The sequence below is a fragment of the Lampetra fluviatilis genome, chromosome 21, assembly GCF_964198595.1.
Source record: "Lampetra fluviatilis chromosome 21, kcLamFluv1.1, whole genome shotgun sequence".
In the NCBI taxonomy this organism is placed as follows: domain Eukaryota; kingdom Metazoa; phylum Chordata; class Hyperoartia; order Petromyzontiformes; family Petromyzontidae; genus Lampetra; species Lampetra fluviatilis.
The window spans coordinates 13,861,827-13,877,852 of record NC_136295.1 but is presented as its reverse complement, the minus strand read 5'-3'; the positions used below and the strand labels follow the sequence as shown (position 1 = coordinate 13,877,852).

At 48.3% G+C, this 16,026-nt stretch overlaps 1 protein-coding gene across 3 annotated transcripts in view; it reads right to left on the bottom strand.

Annotated features, from left to right (window-relative positions):
• LOC144938291 (partitioning defective 3 homolog) overlaps positions 1 to 15,509 on the bottom strand; it is an 87,658-nt gene extending 72,149 nt beyond the window's left edge. For all 3 annotated transcript variants that reach the window (XM_078866179.1, XM_078866180.1, XM_078866181.1), the window contains exons 1-2: positions 15,149 to 15,509; positions 9,208 to 9,309 (exon numbers count right to left, since the gene is read on the bottom strand). In XM_078866179.1, the coding sequence (XP_078722305.1) occupies positions 9,208 to 9,309; positions 15,149 to 15,268 (222 nt within the window). In that variant the 5' untranslated portion in view covers positions 15,269 to 15,509. The remainder of the gene's footprint in view (positions 1 to 9,207; positions 9,310 to 15,148) is intronic.
• Positions 15,510 to 16,026: the final 517 nt, after the last annotated feature.

Below are 16,026 nucleotides of genomic sequence, written 5' to 3'. Positions count from 1 at the left end.
GTTTTGAAGCATGTCATCTGTAGATCGCAAACACGTATGATAGGCAGTTCTCTGTTGTTGCTTTCTATAAGAAACATGGCATTACATAGATACCATGGTATGTTTTATAGAGAAGATCATTTTGGAATGTGTAAATGTACGTGTCACATGTAAACATATATGGAAAATGAGACTCCATCAAGAGGTGTGTCTGTCCAATGGACGGTTTTGCACGCGAAGCTTTGTGACCATGGTGAACCGTGACCACGGCATATCCTGCCCATTGTGAACACCGCTAACAATTTCCCCCCAGGTGGTACTCGGCAATCCACTTGACTCATAGGGTATTCAAAAAGAGCCACCACTTGTGGTTTCTCCACTTCATTAATAAAGACAACAACACTTTGTGTATACCGGTGGAAGGGAGTTCAGGAGGGTGTGGGGGGAAACCTGGAAAAACTCATGCAAATGAGGGCATATCGTATAAGACCTCGAGAGGTCACATGAGAGGAACAATGCAATGCATGAATGCTTTATTTTTTTTAAAGTCAACAAACATTTCAAGTGGGGCACTCTTCAGAAACCCCCGTGCAAACTGACAGCTGAGCAAAGAAAGCCGCACCTCATGGTGACAATGAAATCCAAATCTCTACTCCGTCCAAGCGGTGTCATGTACAAGACACCGCAAACGGCACGCAGCGACCGAGCGGCAAACCCGCGTCGGCGAGCCGAGCGAGCCTCCCTCTGCGATGCACCGCCCGGCACGACCCCACTCAGCTGCGCAACCCGAGACGACCGCTGCTAACGAGCCAGGCCGGATCACGAACCATTCGGGTTTCACCTCCCCCTCCCACATCACGAGCAGAGACAAATACCCACATCACGAGCAGAGACAAACACTTTCTGTGGTGTCAAATGTCCAAACCTGCACAGCTTTAAACACAATAATCATCAAGCGTCGTCGCAGAGAATATAAATCACAAAATAAAGAAGCAGACAATACACGTCTTCCTATATTTCTCTGCCCGCATGATTACAAAAAAAAGTGTATGAGGTATTACAGGATATAGTCGCCTCTATAAATCATAAAGTAGGTGAGGTTCTGGGCAATGGCCCTTCTTCACAGCACATTCCACCCGCGAAGCGCCACTCATTCTAAACTTGTCGATGCATAGTGTCGATTAACACGTAGGCTTTTGCGACCAATATCATCTATAAGAGGTTTTTTTGTGTTAGATCGCGTAAATGGTGGCGGGTTTTAATGACACATTTATATATATACGTGATCTAACCCAAAAACCTCTATTATGAACATATTGTATAATTTTGTGCCGAACTATAACCCATATCGAACAGTGAGGGCCCCTTGCCAATAAACATATGGCAGTTCACCAGCTTTGGTTCAAGCGAGTAATTGCTGATGAGACACCAAATGTTGAAAACAGTCCAGAGTTTGCTTGCATTAAACCAATGCTGCTGAAAGGGTGCACTCCTACAAGGCCATGCAGCTGATGGGATGTGTAAAAAATGTTTTAGTTTTTCATGTCAAGAAACATATCAGTGAAGGAGGTGTGTTGTCTGATTATTTATTTTGCTACACAATTTAAACGTCATGCCTGGGCTAACCATGAAAGCGCGTGGAAGTACGGCAAACCCCAAGTGTTGTAAATGAGTCCCAGAGTAACACACGTGTTTTACATCAACATTGCCTCGTTAGCAAGCAAGCGCAGCACACAATCAACAACAACAACAATCCGAGTTAAAGTCAAATTTAAGAAAAGGCCAAAACAAGATCATGCCAGAGAAAACATTACAGCACTGGTATTCTGTACAATGTAGAAATGTGAACAGCATGTGCGATGATAATTCATCATAAGGAAAGTAATACTGCAGTGCTGGGAGGCATGACCAGTGCAAAGGTCATGCACCGGCCACTGAGGGACCTGCGTAATGAGATCGGACAAGGCCTGCCCTCGGGAAACGACTGCAGTCAATGATCCAGATGTTTGCAAAGTGGGGCATCTTGTGACACTAAAGGCACGTAATTATCTATACACCGATACAACATCACAAACTTAAAGCGTTTGTGCTTTATTCACACCAGCAGCAATATGCAGGCGAGCTGCACAGCAAATCTAATTTGCATGCTCAATCAAGCCGCAATGAAAGGCTCTCTCAATTGTAACGACGGCTCAAAAATAATCCTCCTGCTTGCTTGCTTGTTTGTTCAGCCACCTGCCCTGAGGTTTGAATGCTGCTAGTAGCTGGTGCATGGTCGTTTTCTTTTTTGCCAAGTTGTTATGCTCACTCACCCTCACCACTCACCCCTCTCCCTCACCACTCACCCTCACCACTCACCCTCACCACTCACGCTCACCACTCACGCTCACCACTCACCACTCACCCCTCTCCCTCACCACTCACCCTCACCACTCACCCCTCTCCCTCACCACTCACCCCTCTCCCTCACCACTCACCCCTCTCCCTCACCACTCACCCTCACCACTCACCCCTCTCCTTCACCACTCACCCCTCTCCCTCACCACTCACCCCTCTCCCTCACCACTCACCAATCTCCCTCACCACTCACCCTCACCTCAGCAACAATCACCACTATTCAAGTTGTAATGGATAAGTGTCAACACGTTTCTTAAATTGAATAATGCGCCCGATTTGTGAAGTGTGTGCACTATGAATCATGTTTATTATAAACTAGTTCATAAAGCCTGTCTTTGCTAGGTAAAAGTTTAAATAAATCAAATTATTAACCTGATGTGATTTTTACAATTTTTACCAAGGGACGGACACTAACAACTACTACAAAAATGTGTATTTTGCCACAAAAAAAACACAAATTGTTGACGACTTGATTCAACTTCTTATATTTAAGACGTACCCATCGAAAACCACTTAATTTAAAGATTCCGTTATTTTTTTTTATTAGAAACAACAATTAATGAACGGAATACTCTATGAGGGGAAGCTCCTATATTTTTCCTTTTTCGAATAATTCAGATTTGAACATCATAAAATGCGTATTTTTCTGTTCAAAATTGCTTGAATCCGAAATATCTCAAAAACAGTAAAACATAGAACGATGGTTCTCGCTTTAATTTGATTTGCTGTTTAATGCTCTATCAAACGAAAACCCTCGCAATATTCTATTATATTTGAATGGTTTCTGAATGACACGCACAAACATGTTTTTTGAGCAATTAAAATCGAGATTTGGAGGCCTTAAAATGAAAAATATCGGATTTTCAGATTGTTCTTATTGTTTGTGTCCTAATAGCTACCCATGTACCAACTTTCAGCTTTCTATCTTGTCGGGAAATACCCGTCACTATGGCGTCTAGCGTCACCTATTGGAAGAAGGGTGGTACTGTGCATGTGAGCGTCTCTTTCTGGCACCAGAGCGTGTATGGCATAGAAGCGGGCCCGAGGGGCGTGCTGCTGGCGACGGCCAGTCTGGGTGAACCATAGAAAGGAACGTGACCAGGAGAGGGTAGCGAGGGGGGCCAAGCGGAGGCGAGAGGGATACGTGACATAAGGCCCAGAACCTTCTAGTAGGATCCAGAAGGGGGCGTGGCCGAGGGCGGAGCCAGGCCACGCTCAGGGGCATAAAAGGGAAATCCCGAGCACCTTCCGGGCTGCCTCTGGGAATGGAACCCGCCGGGCTACGTCTTCGATCTTCGGTCTTCGCGCATGGCCTCGTGGACCAGGCAGTGTGTTAACTGACCTGGTCCGAATGTGTAGTCACCCGTGGTGGTCACCACCCTATGTCGTTAACCAGTGGACGTTATACAGTTACCCTGATGGGGTGTTCTAATAAACGTGTTGCCTCCAAGTTCGAGTGTGCGCCTCTGTGGAGCCCAACACATTTGTATAGATTAATATTAAAAGCTTGGGAAAAGAGACAATAGGAGGAAATTCCATAGTAGAGCAGTGCGAGGGAAGAAGCGGAATAAGAAGTGTGACTTGCATTGTGGAGGTGGTGGTGGGTGAACACAGTGTGGATGAGATCCAACAGTCAGGTAGGCCGAGTCTCCAACATTTGTGGAGGAACCAATGAGTGGAGTTCTAGGAAACAGTAACCCTGGTAGTAGTGATAGACGAGTGATAAGAAGGCGACCGACTGCAGATGAGCGAGTGACCGGAGTGACCCGGTGAGTGGTGGGGATCATCAACCACCCTGACTGCTGCTTCAGGTTGAATTCTCTGCGGTGCAGCAGTGAGGTGAGAGAGAGCTCGGTGCTCCGCCCCAGATTTGGCAGCAGCAGCAGCAGCCGTGGAAGGATTCCAACTTCATCCAACTCTGTGCTTGATACAGCAGCAGCAGTGATGATAGCTCAGAGTTAAAGAGCCTCTGTCATGGAAAATAAAAATAGGCTTCTGCGATGGCTCCTGAGCAGGATGGGTAGTACAGCCGTTTCATGACTGCTCGGATGAGGCTATTGCACCAAGCATTTTGAACAACGTGCACATTGTCATTGGCATCTTCCATGCGCAAACCTTAATCAACACCACCTGACATAGAAGCAGATAACACCACTGGGATGAGCAGAGAGACCAATCAGCTGTCTCGATCTATGATCGACAAAGTGACGATAAATGTGAAACTCGGGGTAAACATCGAAGCGAAAAAATCGTACGAATTGCGCAACATTTTAAAAAGACGTCAGCGCAGGGATTTTGCAACCGACATGTGCAGTGTACAGTACAAAGACAAAGATCCTCATATCGCCTTAACAGACTGTTGGGGCAAGTGGTGTTAGCGAGCACCTATGAAGGCCGGCACGGCATACGGGGGGGGGGGGGGGTGGCCAGCACCACGCCTGGCCTGCGTATCTCTGCGCACCACACATACTGGCCACGCGTGCACACAGCCTTGTCGCACGGAGGTCACGCACACTCGTGACCGCAATTCCCGAGGGATGACGGTCGATCCAAACTACAGCCAATTGCCACTGTCTGTGCACACATGAGAGATTATTGTATTGGACAAGCCAGGGGTGCACAAAAGTTAAACATAAGGGTACACAAGAAACCACGTCATTATGAGTCATGACCAATCCACAGCTGCATGAAGGCCTCCCCAAGCCTCCAACGGCCCCTTGCGATCCTGCAACACAACAATCCAACTGGTACCTGCACACGAACCCATCTCATCAATCCATCTCATCTGTACACGTTCTCTCGGACGCGTACCATTCCTTGGCTGCCGCTCTGTCATTATTTAAATACCCATAAATACACTTAATAGATAATTTTTGAAATGGAATTCGATAAAAAAATAATGAAATAACAGACACTACCACAGTAAAATACGTGGTTAAAGAAGAATGCACCAAATAGGTGGTAACTGGGGCATAACAAACCGTTTTCTGCAAGTTGGTGTTGTGATGTGGCGTGGAAACCAGCCAAGAGTAATGTCGTCCTAACAGGCAGCGCTATCTGGTACAGATTGGACTTGTGCGCAAATTTCCAAATCCCATCACAGCGTCCCAGCTGTACAGGCAGTAGACGCGTTTACTCGTAGACTAATCAGGCCTTCAAATGCCGAGGTGGCCGAGTTGCTCAGGGGTCACAGGGCTGAGCCTGTACGGTCGACATCCTGGGTTCAAATCCAGACAACCAGCTGTATTCAACAATAACTACTAAAAAACACCACTATTAATTTTAATTGTCACTTAAGATCTCAGAGCTTAAATCAGTTACGAGAATTTCACACAAGAGAAATGCCCTTTGCAGGGCACATACAAGATGTGCTCTTATGGTGGATGAAGAGGCCTATAGAACTGGCATCAGAAGTCAGATTGTGATGTCTTGTTCTGGGCCCGTTATCTGCCACGAAGTGGATGGCCAGCTGTGAAGAGTTTTGAATGTAAATTACTTTGTTTTGTGCCAGAGCTTTGCGTGTCTATGCAAAGATTGGTCCGGGTTGGAAAACGTCCCCTGTGAATGGTGTCACGGTCCCCACTGGGCGAGGGCACAGCTGCGCGTTTCCAAGCGCGTGAAGCCACGAGTACGAGCTGAGAGTCTGCCATGTCTGTCCAGTTGAGTGAGCTATGCACGTACAGTCTATCGCATGTTTCGCCTGGCCATGTCAAAGAGGAACTGGATTACCCCCACCCCCCCACCCGGAGATGAACACACGCTTATACTTAGCCCCTGAGCCCAGACCAAAGCTGGTATTGTTGGTACCACCTGGGTTTGGCACAGCAGTTAGTCGAATATACTTGCAATCACCCGTGGTTACTGAATTCTGATATTGGTCCCGTGTCGTTACTTATGGTATGGAGCTGAGTCGTAGCACAATGACGCCACCGTGTGGCGGCGCAACAGAGGTGCAGAGGAGAGGAAGCATCGAGCGCTTTACGATGTGGAGAAGCATTTGAGAATGGAGCTCCAGAGTCAAGACAAAGCTAACAGTGAAATGGCAAGGCACCTGCCAAGGTCCCACGCTGGTTGGAAAGCATGAATGGCACTTCATGAATGGGGATGCATTTCATTGATCGTGGTGTTTAATGGCCTCACAGCAAGTCAGGCATGACTCCTAAGCAGTTAGCAGGGCACACATTGGTCTGGACTGACAGGTTTCCACAAAGGCAGCTGAAAATAATGTATCACCAACACTTTGTTACGACTGCTAGTGGCACAGACCTATAAGGAACAGTCAAGTCAGAGCCCTACACTCGTTTAACTGGATGCACTCACGCATCACTAACAACAATAACAGTTCATCTACCCAGGGAATTCTGAACTGAGCCTGAACACAATTTTAAGGAGGGTCCTATTGGTCACTTGTACAGCTGCCATGGTGTCTAACGCACTCGCAGCACGAAGGTCGCCGCTTCCACTCCATCTCCCAGCGCAGCATTAAGAACAATAGCCAAGGTTTCTGAAGTCCCCCTCTGTCCACGCGGTAATGGCACTGCTAGTGGATCAACAGGTCACGTGTGGTTGGGTAAACCCACCAAATACCCTCGAGCGCTCCCTCGAGTGGAGGCCCTTCCACCAGTGGTGGCGTGAGCGAGCAACTGCAGGGATGAGTCGTACTCGGATTGGATATTGGCGCAACAACACACCGGTGTGCTGGAATAGTGTAATGTGAGGTTACACCTGGGCGATAGTGATAGGCTCTGCCGGCCTCAGCCTGCAGCCAATGGGGAGTCGAGCCAGGGACGTAGCCCTGGAGCTGGACAGTATCTTCGAGAAAGTTCCAGGGGTGTGGCTGAGGATTGGCTACGTGGTATCACGTGGGCCAGGGATTATAAGGGGTGGAGAAAGACAGCACGTGGTCAATGTGCGGAGGAACGAAGGGGGAAGCCACGTGGCTGGTGCCGTGGTCCCGCTCCAGCCACGTGGCGGGCCGCGGCAGTCTCTCTCACGCTGTCAGCCAGCAGCGTGAGGGAGCGGGAGAGGGAGGCGAGGGAACCGAGTGTGTGAAGGCGGTGGAAGGCTGTGAATGGGAGAAACGAATAAACAACTCTGAAGTCAAGAAGTCGTCTGAACGGGATCTATTACACTAGTAACGAATTGGCATGTTCTCTTTACGTGACAAACCTTACTAATTGGCTGTGTTGGGTGGTGGCGGGTTTAACGGCACATTTATATATTTACTAGCTTTACTACCCGACTTCGCCCAGCACTTGGATTCACCACGCCTGGCCGCCTTTGTCTCCCCAGTGGCGATGTTCACACACCATACCAGTTACTCTTTTGAGGCTAGGGGAGGCCCAGGAGCGGTTAAAATAATCGTCACTGGTAATGGCCGTGAGCGTGAATGCAACTCGGGTCGCCGAGTTCGCAGCGCAGCGCGCGAATCGCTACTCAATCGCTGCCCCCCCCCCATAGGATAAAGACAAAAATCCCCCGTGTAGCCTGTGAGACTGTAGGGGGCAAGTGCTGTTACCAAGCACCTTATGAAGGCCGGCACGGCACACGAGGGGATGGGTGGCCAGCACCACGCCCAGCCGCCTTTGTCTCCCCAGTGGCGATGTTCACACACCACACCAGTTACTCGTTTGAGGCCGAGTTGACCTAGGGGAGGCCCAGGCCCAGTTCAAATAATCGTCACCGGTGGTGGCCGTGAGCGGGAATCGAACTTGGGTCGCCGGGTTCGTAGCGCAGCGCGCTAACCACGACACTACAGCTCACCCCACACACACAAACGCGCGCGCGTCCATAGGTACACATACACGCGCTTGCTGCAGACACACACAACTTTCAGGGTGCTTACGGTAGTAAACGACTGAAATAATAGAGCTATGCTGCGCGAAGAACGCCTTAGACCTGCAACACATTTGTATGGCACTTTACCCGCAAAGGGTTGGGGGGGGATGACATCAGCAGGCACACTGCGTGACGCTGCCGCATGCGTGGGTTACATGACAAATGTGACGTCACAGCTCGCTTGCCGTGCAAAATATATGCATTATAGCGCCCCCCCCCAAAAAAAATACAAAAGTCTATTTTTATCATTTTTGCATGGCGTACAGTCTGGAAAGTACCCACGTAAAAAAATTCAAGTTTGTTGCATGTCAGGATGTACGCTAAACATTTTGAACAGACACACATTCACAAATTTCACTTTTATATATATAGATGTAATCTAACCCCAAAAAAAAACCTGTATTATGAATTGAAAAGGCACCCCTAGCGGCAACCGTCCCTGTGTGGCACAAGGTTACTTTGTACCTCCTTGCAAGCAGGTGATTAGTCTGCCAGTCCCGAGGGGGCAATGACTGCTGTTTCCAATTGAGTATATTGTGGGTCTTTTTTTTACTTGGTAAATTTGAACCATGACACCAGCACACAATGACCTACTTTTTGAATGAAATCATGGAATCTTTAACGTCCACTGTGAAGCCGACGGCGCTCGGTATTTTACGGCTGATAAAGTCGCAGCGTTCATCAGGGCGGCCCGCCGGGTGCTGCAAACCTCTGCAACACGCGGCGAACGAGCTACCGCCAGGCCACGTCGCCGCCCAATAAAAACTAGGGCAGGACACGTCGCAAGATGGACATCGAGCGAGAACAACAACTGGAGAGGTAGCTTGGTTATTATTGGAGCAATGAGATGCTGGGTGGACCGTTGTACTGCGGGATGGTGAGAGCTGGCAGCAGTTTGGGGATGGCTTCATCCAGCACCTGAGTGATCATGGCCGATGACAATATTGACAATATGCAATTCGTTAAGGCCACAGTACAAGACAGTGGTGGTACCTTGTCTTTATCGTCGCACACATCCCGGAGGAGATCGTCATCGTCAAGGATTCCACCATCCTTGTGCTCCAGGTGCTGCACTTGCACCCAGTAGGAGGAGTCCTGCAGGCGACACGGCACATCATTATAAGGTCACACTCATTACACACAAAGTTATTGCCACAAATTAACCACAATACCTTGCTGACCTTGCAAAGCAGCAGAAACCATCAAGTGTACTCAGTCATTCTCGCAGCAGCTTTTGGCTAGCCATCGAACACCGACGGTCACTCCTTCGCGTGCTTTCAGATGCACTTCTGCAGCCGTCTGGAACGCTCTTCCTTCCGATATTAGGAAGCCACTGTAGCTATGCGCTTTTAAAAACTAGATTGAAAACTAATTTATTTATAATAGATTTTTGTGTTTCGTTTTTTTTATCCTTCCCCTGCACCTCAAATTAACACAGTTGGCTGCGTACGGTGCGAAAGAAGTTCAACACACACACATACATCAATCACTCCAGTCATCAGGGCCTCACCATACCACAGCTGCCCCACACCACAGCTCCACCCACACCACAGTTTCACCCGCACCACAACTCCATTATACCAAAACTCCACCACATCACAGTTCAACCACAACCACAGCTGTACCCGCACCCACATTCACCCAAGTGGGGTGTTTACTGTTCCCGCCAAGTGTGGTAAGACGCTGATAATGCCAAGTGTAACAACAGCAACAGTGCACTCACTCTGTGGTAACTCTGTGTGTGACGCTGGCATTCAATGATTACTGCCTACAACTCCATTTGCAATGTCCATGACAACTCTCGTCTGTTTAATTTGCTTATTATTTTAGTTGCTAACAAAATCAGAATCTTTATTTAGACTGGAGGAATCTGATGAGCTATGAAGCTCTTTTTCATGCGATCTTGCCCTGGGTGTTTCCTTCCATCCAATTTACCTCCTTTCCATATTTATCTCTCCACATAAAAATCAAATGTGTTTTTACACAACCCCATCAGGCACATGGCATTGTAGGATTGCAGTGTAATATCAGCAACACTGGTTTGATACGAGCAACCTCTGGATCAGTTTCTACATTCAGTGCCCTATCAGCTGTCAGGCTTCCTTGACCCAATGCTGGTGAACCGCCAGATGTTTATACGCAAGGATCCTGTTAGATATGGGCCCGAGTCTCACATCAAACTATACATACACAAATTAATATTTTGCATCAAGGTGAAGAATATAATTGACTAGCTTTACTACCTGGCTTCGCCCGGGACTTGGATTCACCACGCCCGGCCGCCTTTGTCTCCCCAGTGGCGATGTTCACACACCACACCAGTTACTCGTTTGAGGCTGAGTCGACCTAAGGGAGGCCCAGGACCGGTTCAAATAATCGTCACCGGTGGTGGCCGTGAGCGGGAATCGAACTCGGGACGCCGGGTTCGTAGCGCAGCGCGCTAACCACTACCGCTCCCCCCCACACGCACACACACACGCGCGTCCATAGGTACACACACACGCGCTTGCTGCAGACATACACAACTTTGAGGGTGCGTACGGCAGTAAACGACTCAAATAATAAACCAATGCTGCGCGAAGAACGCCTTAGACCTGCAACACATTTGTATGGCACTTTACTCGCGGAGGGTTGGGGGCGGGATGCGTGACGTCAGCAGGCACACTGCGTGACGCTTCCGCATGCGGGTGACATCACAGATGTGACGTCACAGCTCACTTGCCGTGCAAAATATATCCATTATTGCGCCTCCCCCCCCAAAAAAAATACAAAAGTCTATTTGTATACATTTTGCATGGTGTACAGTATGGAAACTACCCACATGCCAAATTTCAAGTTTGTTGCATGTCGGGAACAGACACACATTCACAAATTTCCCTTTTATATATATAGATAAAATAAGCTGACAATAAGCCTCCACGTAAATGTCCCTTCGCCATAAAAAATAAAAAATATTTACACCTCCCATCAGCCACATGTCCTTTTTACAACATTGTGAGCCAATGAAAGGAGCCCCGTTATGCAATCAAATCGTAATTGAGGTGGAAATGCCATCATAGCCTCCCCCACCAGCAGCAGCAACAGCAGCAGCAAGATCGCTCATGAATGATCACTTCTACGAAGTAGCCAACGGTCCCACGCAGCATTCCGGGAGACTCCTTCAAAGCGTTTCATTACGCGGGCGCGTCAGCCGACCCCAACACGTGGACCCGGTGAGCATGGCCGGCTACAACGGACGGGAAAATTAGCACCGCCACCCCCCCAAGTGCACTTAGCCTCCCACAGCCGCACCACTCCCACTTCACTCGGAGCGTGCCGGCCCTATTGTTTTACTGCGGCAATAACTTTTCTCTTCCATCCCAAAATCATGTCTATGTTGTGTGTCTCTCTCTGTGTCTCTCTGCTTGTGTGTCTGTCTGTGTGTGTGTCTGCAATCGCAACATATATTCCACCAATACATTTACAAGTACAATTATCACGCATGAAGAGTTACCATTTTTGTGCTCAGTGCAACCCTTAATAGTATTAAGTGCTTAGGCTGACATCTATCCCTGGGTTTTCATTATGAATGAAGAAAATAAAAGCAAATTATAAGAAGAAGAGTCCAAATACGTTGAGCAATTTTCCAATTTAAAAACGGTGTGACGTCTCGCTAAGGGTTGCTGCTGCCGTCATGTGCTGTGATTTGAGCAGGATTTTTATTTGCAGCACAGTCCTGATTGTAGAAGTGTCTGTGTTTGGAGTACATCCACCATGCGTAGCTTGTGTCTACTTAAAGCTCATTGAGGCAATGTTCTGCTCAAGTGAGCATTGAGGCAGTGCTTATCTCCTCTTTGCAGCACTGAGCCTGTGGTGGAAGTCCGACATCCCGATGTTAGGGGTGAGTATATCCATAGAACAACCACTGTTGACTTCTCCACAGAGGGGTACTTATTTTATAGACCCTTGAGGAAAGATGAGCTGAGTCAACCTCCAACAACGTGTGTATCTATTTTCATCTGTCCTTTTGAATTTACTAATCATTTAAATTCGAATACACAGAACTTATTCAAATGAAAACTTGGAGACACCATAAATCAAATGAAAATGTTTCCCCTGACATGAATGTTCTGTGCAGGTGTACCCTAATTTATTCCTGAAAATCTGCACATTAAATATTGATTTCCAAGTGAAATGTTAAGCCCCACCCACTCATCCACTAATTCAACCATTCACTCAACCACTCACTCACCAATCCCTCACTTAACTCCACAACTCTGATTAGCACCGTTGGCTACGAAGGGTGCAAAAGAAGTTGGACAAACATACAACCCTCTCGTCCAATCACTCACTCAACCACTCATTTACACAGCGACTCAACCAATCATTCAATTGCCCACCCACTCACTCCATCACTGAACCACTCCCCCTCAATCACTCAGACACACTCATAAGTCGGTATTATATTGTCCACCAGTAGTTAATATATTTTACACTGCTGATGTCACGAAGCTACTGATAAGAGGCGGAAAGGAAGCATAATCCCCCACCCGAATCTCCCACACAATGCTTACACACACATTCCACAGTGCATCAAGCCACATGCCACAGGGTTCAACAAAATACCATTGCCCTGGAATGTGTGCCGGCAATCACCTCAAGTGTGCTGCTAAGCACAGGCATATATTACTTCGACAAAGAAACTCAACATATCTGTCAATAACGTTGTTGGCAATGGCCCTTCTTCATAGACATCCAACCGGGGAGGAGTCCCTCATTTTTTTTCTAGTTTTGTGCTGAACTAGGACCTATATCTAGCAGTGAAGGCCCCTTGCCTCTTCACATCTGGGAGTTCACCAACTTTGGTGTAAGCAAGCCCGACTCTGCTGATGAAACAATGAATGCCAAAAAAGGTTACATTGCTTGCTCTGAACCAATGCTGCTGAAATGATGCACTGCCAAAAGGCTGTGTTACTGATGGGATGTGCGTGTATTGTCAGCTGCGTAATGCTCTGTGGAAGCTACCCGGCCTATCACTCCAAACAAAACTCAGACCCTCCCTTCTATATGCTTACGAAATGTGGAGCCCTTTAAAGGAACATCTGCGATGGTTGAAAACAGTCAGGCTGGCCTACATACGATCCATCCTGGGATAAACCAGCCTGAATTGTCAGGAGCTCACAGACCCTTGAAAGATCTGGACACAGTCCCATCAGTGAGCTCCTCCAGCAGACGAGGCTGCATTGGCTGGGTCACGTAGCCCACATGCCCAGCCACTGCATGCCCAAGCAGTTTCTGTTCGGCCGGATAGATGGGATAGTCAGGCGCGGCACGGGCTCGAGACAAGATGGACTGATGTGGTGCAGGAGAATGTGGAGCTGATTCTACCTGCAGACGACGAGTACCAGCGGTGTCAAGATGGGCAATTTCAGGCAGTCGCCCTTATACACGGAGAGCAGAGGAGTGATTCTCACAACAATGAGCGGCGTGCCAGGCAACTAAAAGTTGGCACAGCAACAAGTTGGCACAGTGGGGAGCACATTTAGTGCATCTACCAGTCATATCAGTCAGTCAACCCATGGCACCTGGGTCCATCCCCGAGACCTTTTGTCAATCCTCACCATAAATCTTGACTTAAAGCTTTCGTGACTGCAGGAATTCATATTCTTTGGGTCTTTCGGTAAAGTTACGTGACTTTACCGAAAGACCCAAATAATAGGAATCCTCACCATATTTATTAATTATAAGACTTTTAATTTGAAACTACGTCAAACATCATGAGAACAAATACATATGACGATTCAAACGGAACATCATATCTTAGTGCTAAAGTCAGTTGTGAGGATTGATCTTCAACTGACCAGAGGGTTTATACGATATTAGCACGTTAAACGCTTGTATACGTGACAGTCGCTTTGTCTGGCTATGTTGAGTGGTGGAGGGGCTTAACGACACAAATTTGGTCAGGTCATTACGTGAACTAACCCAAAAGCCAATTATGAATCATGCCATAGATGTCGCCCAACTTGTAGAAAATCACATCGGGACCTGAACCTGAACGTCAACAGCACGGATTGGTGCTGACGCCATCTTACCATTGACGCTGCTGCTGCTGCACAGCGGAGAAGATCAACAAAGAGCACCACTACGGCGACCCGCACGATGCCAAGGTAGAGCCGCACCTCCAATTAGCACGGTTGGCTACGTGCAGTGTGAAAGAAGTTCACTCGACATATGTAAAGCCGCATTATTCAACTGGAACCACACGTTCACAGTTAGACACAGGACATGAAACACCGCCACGCGCGACATTGTGTTGAGTTACACATGTTGTGACACGCGAAGGTGTGACACTGAGCAGAGATGACATGTGACACGATCACAGTGACATTGTGAAGATTGACACAGATGACAGTCATACGTGTGTGACATATCCAGGAGTGACACATGTGACACGGCCACTTGACATTGTTTATACTGACACATGTGACATGGTCACGTGTGACATGCTAAAGAGTGACACACATGACACTGGGGCTGCTGTATGATGACTGCTGCTGTGGCTACTGATGGCTATCTTTTGTTGTTGTTGTAACGTTCTGACCGGCCTCTGCTGGACATCTGTGAAAACAGCTTTATAGCTCATCGGATTCCTCTCGTGTCAAAAACATGACGAGTCTGGCTGCTGCGAGTACCACGACTGGAATTGGCTAGGCGCATCTGTGTATATTGCGCTGCCTGTTGATACAGCTGTAGTTACAGCAATGGGATCGATCAAAGCACCGCTGCAGGCACTGCTAAGTGGAGGTGAGCGAGGAGTTGAGTGTCTGCGAGTGCGCAATGTACTGCGTGTGGAGCTGCGTGTGGGTGATCAATCAGTCGTGTGTGTGTGTGAGATCAGCGAGTCGTGTGTTAGTGAGTGACCAGCGAGTGATCAGTGTGTGGGTGTCCTCACCTTGCCCAGCGCCTTCCTATAGCGCCTCACCGCCTCGGTCACCGCGTCCCGCACCCGCTGGGAGCCGTCCCCGCACGGCAGCACCACCCGCGTGCGGCCAAAGCGGACCGTGACTTTCATGGTCCGCGGCCTCCCGCTGTGGCCACAACTCCCGTGGTCTCTCACTCCCGCTCACCTCTCTCTCTCACCTCTCTCACTCCGCGGTCTCCCGCTGTGGTCTCACTCCGTGGTTTTAACTCCGCGGTCTCCCGCTGTGGTCTCACTCCGTGGTTTTCACTCCGTGGTTTCTCCTCTCAACTCTTCGCTCTTCCTCATTCGGCTCTCAACTTCCTTGCGGAAGTCCTCGCCGAGCGGGGGGGGGGTTCCGCCCCGCGCCCCGCCCACACGCACAGGCCCCGCCCCCTCTTCGCATCAGTTGCAATGGCAGCGATGGTATTTAGTGTGTTCTGGTATCCGACTCTCACAATAACAGCGGGCTATGGACCACATAGCAAACCCCGTGAGTCATAGATATAGATTAAAGACCAGCGACAGTGCGATTGTGACCATACAACCCAAACTCTGGACCACACAGTAAACCACTGTAGTCTGCGCACACAGTGTTGGTGTACGGTGCTTTTTCTGAAAGATTTAGCAGTTTTTTTCCTGGATTTTTCTGTTTGCGTATAGTCACTTTAAGATGTTTTCTTGTTCATGTTTTTGTTTGTTGCGGTTGCACCCGATTCAAGAGCCGAATGGCTCACAGGGCTATACCGAATACATAAAACTGAAACAGAAGAGAGAAATGAATACTTGATAGTAAAACTCGCGGGAAGTACCCGGCGTTGCCCGGGCGAAAAAGACACACATCGACTTACACACACACAGACATCGACCCA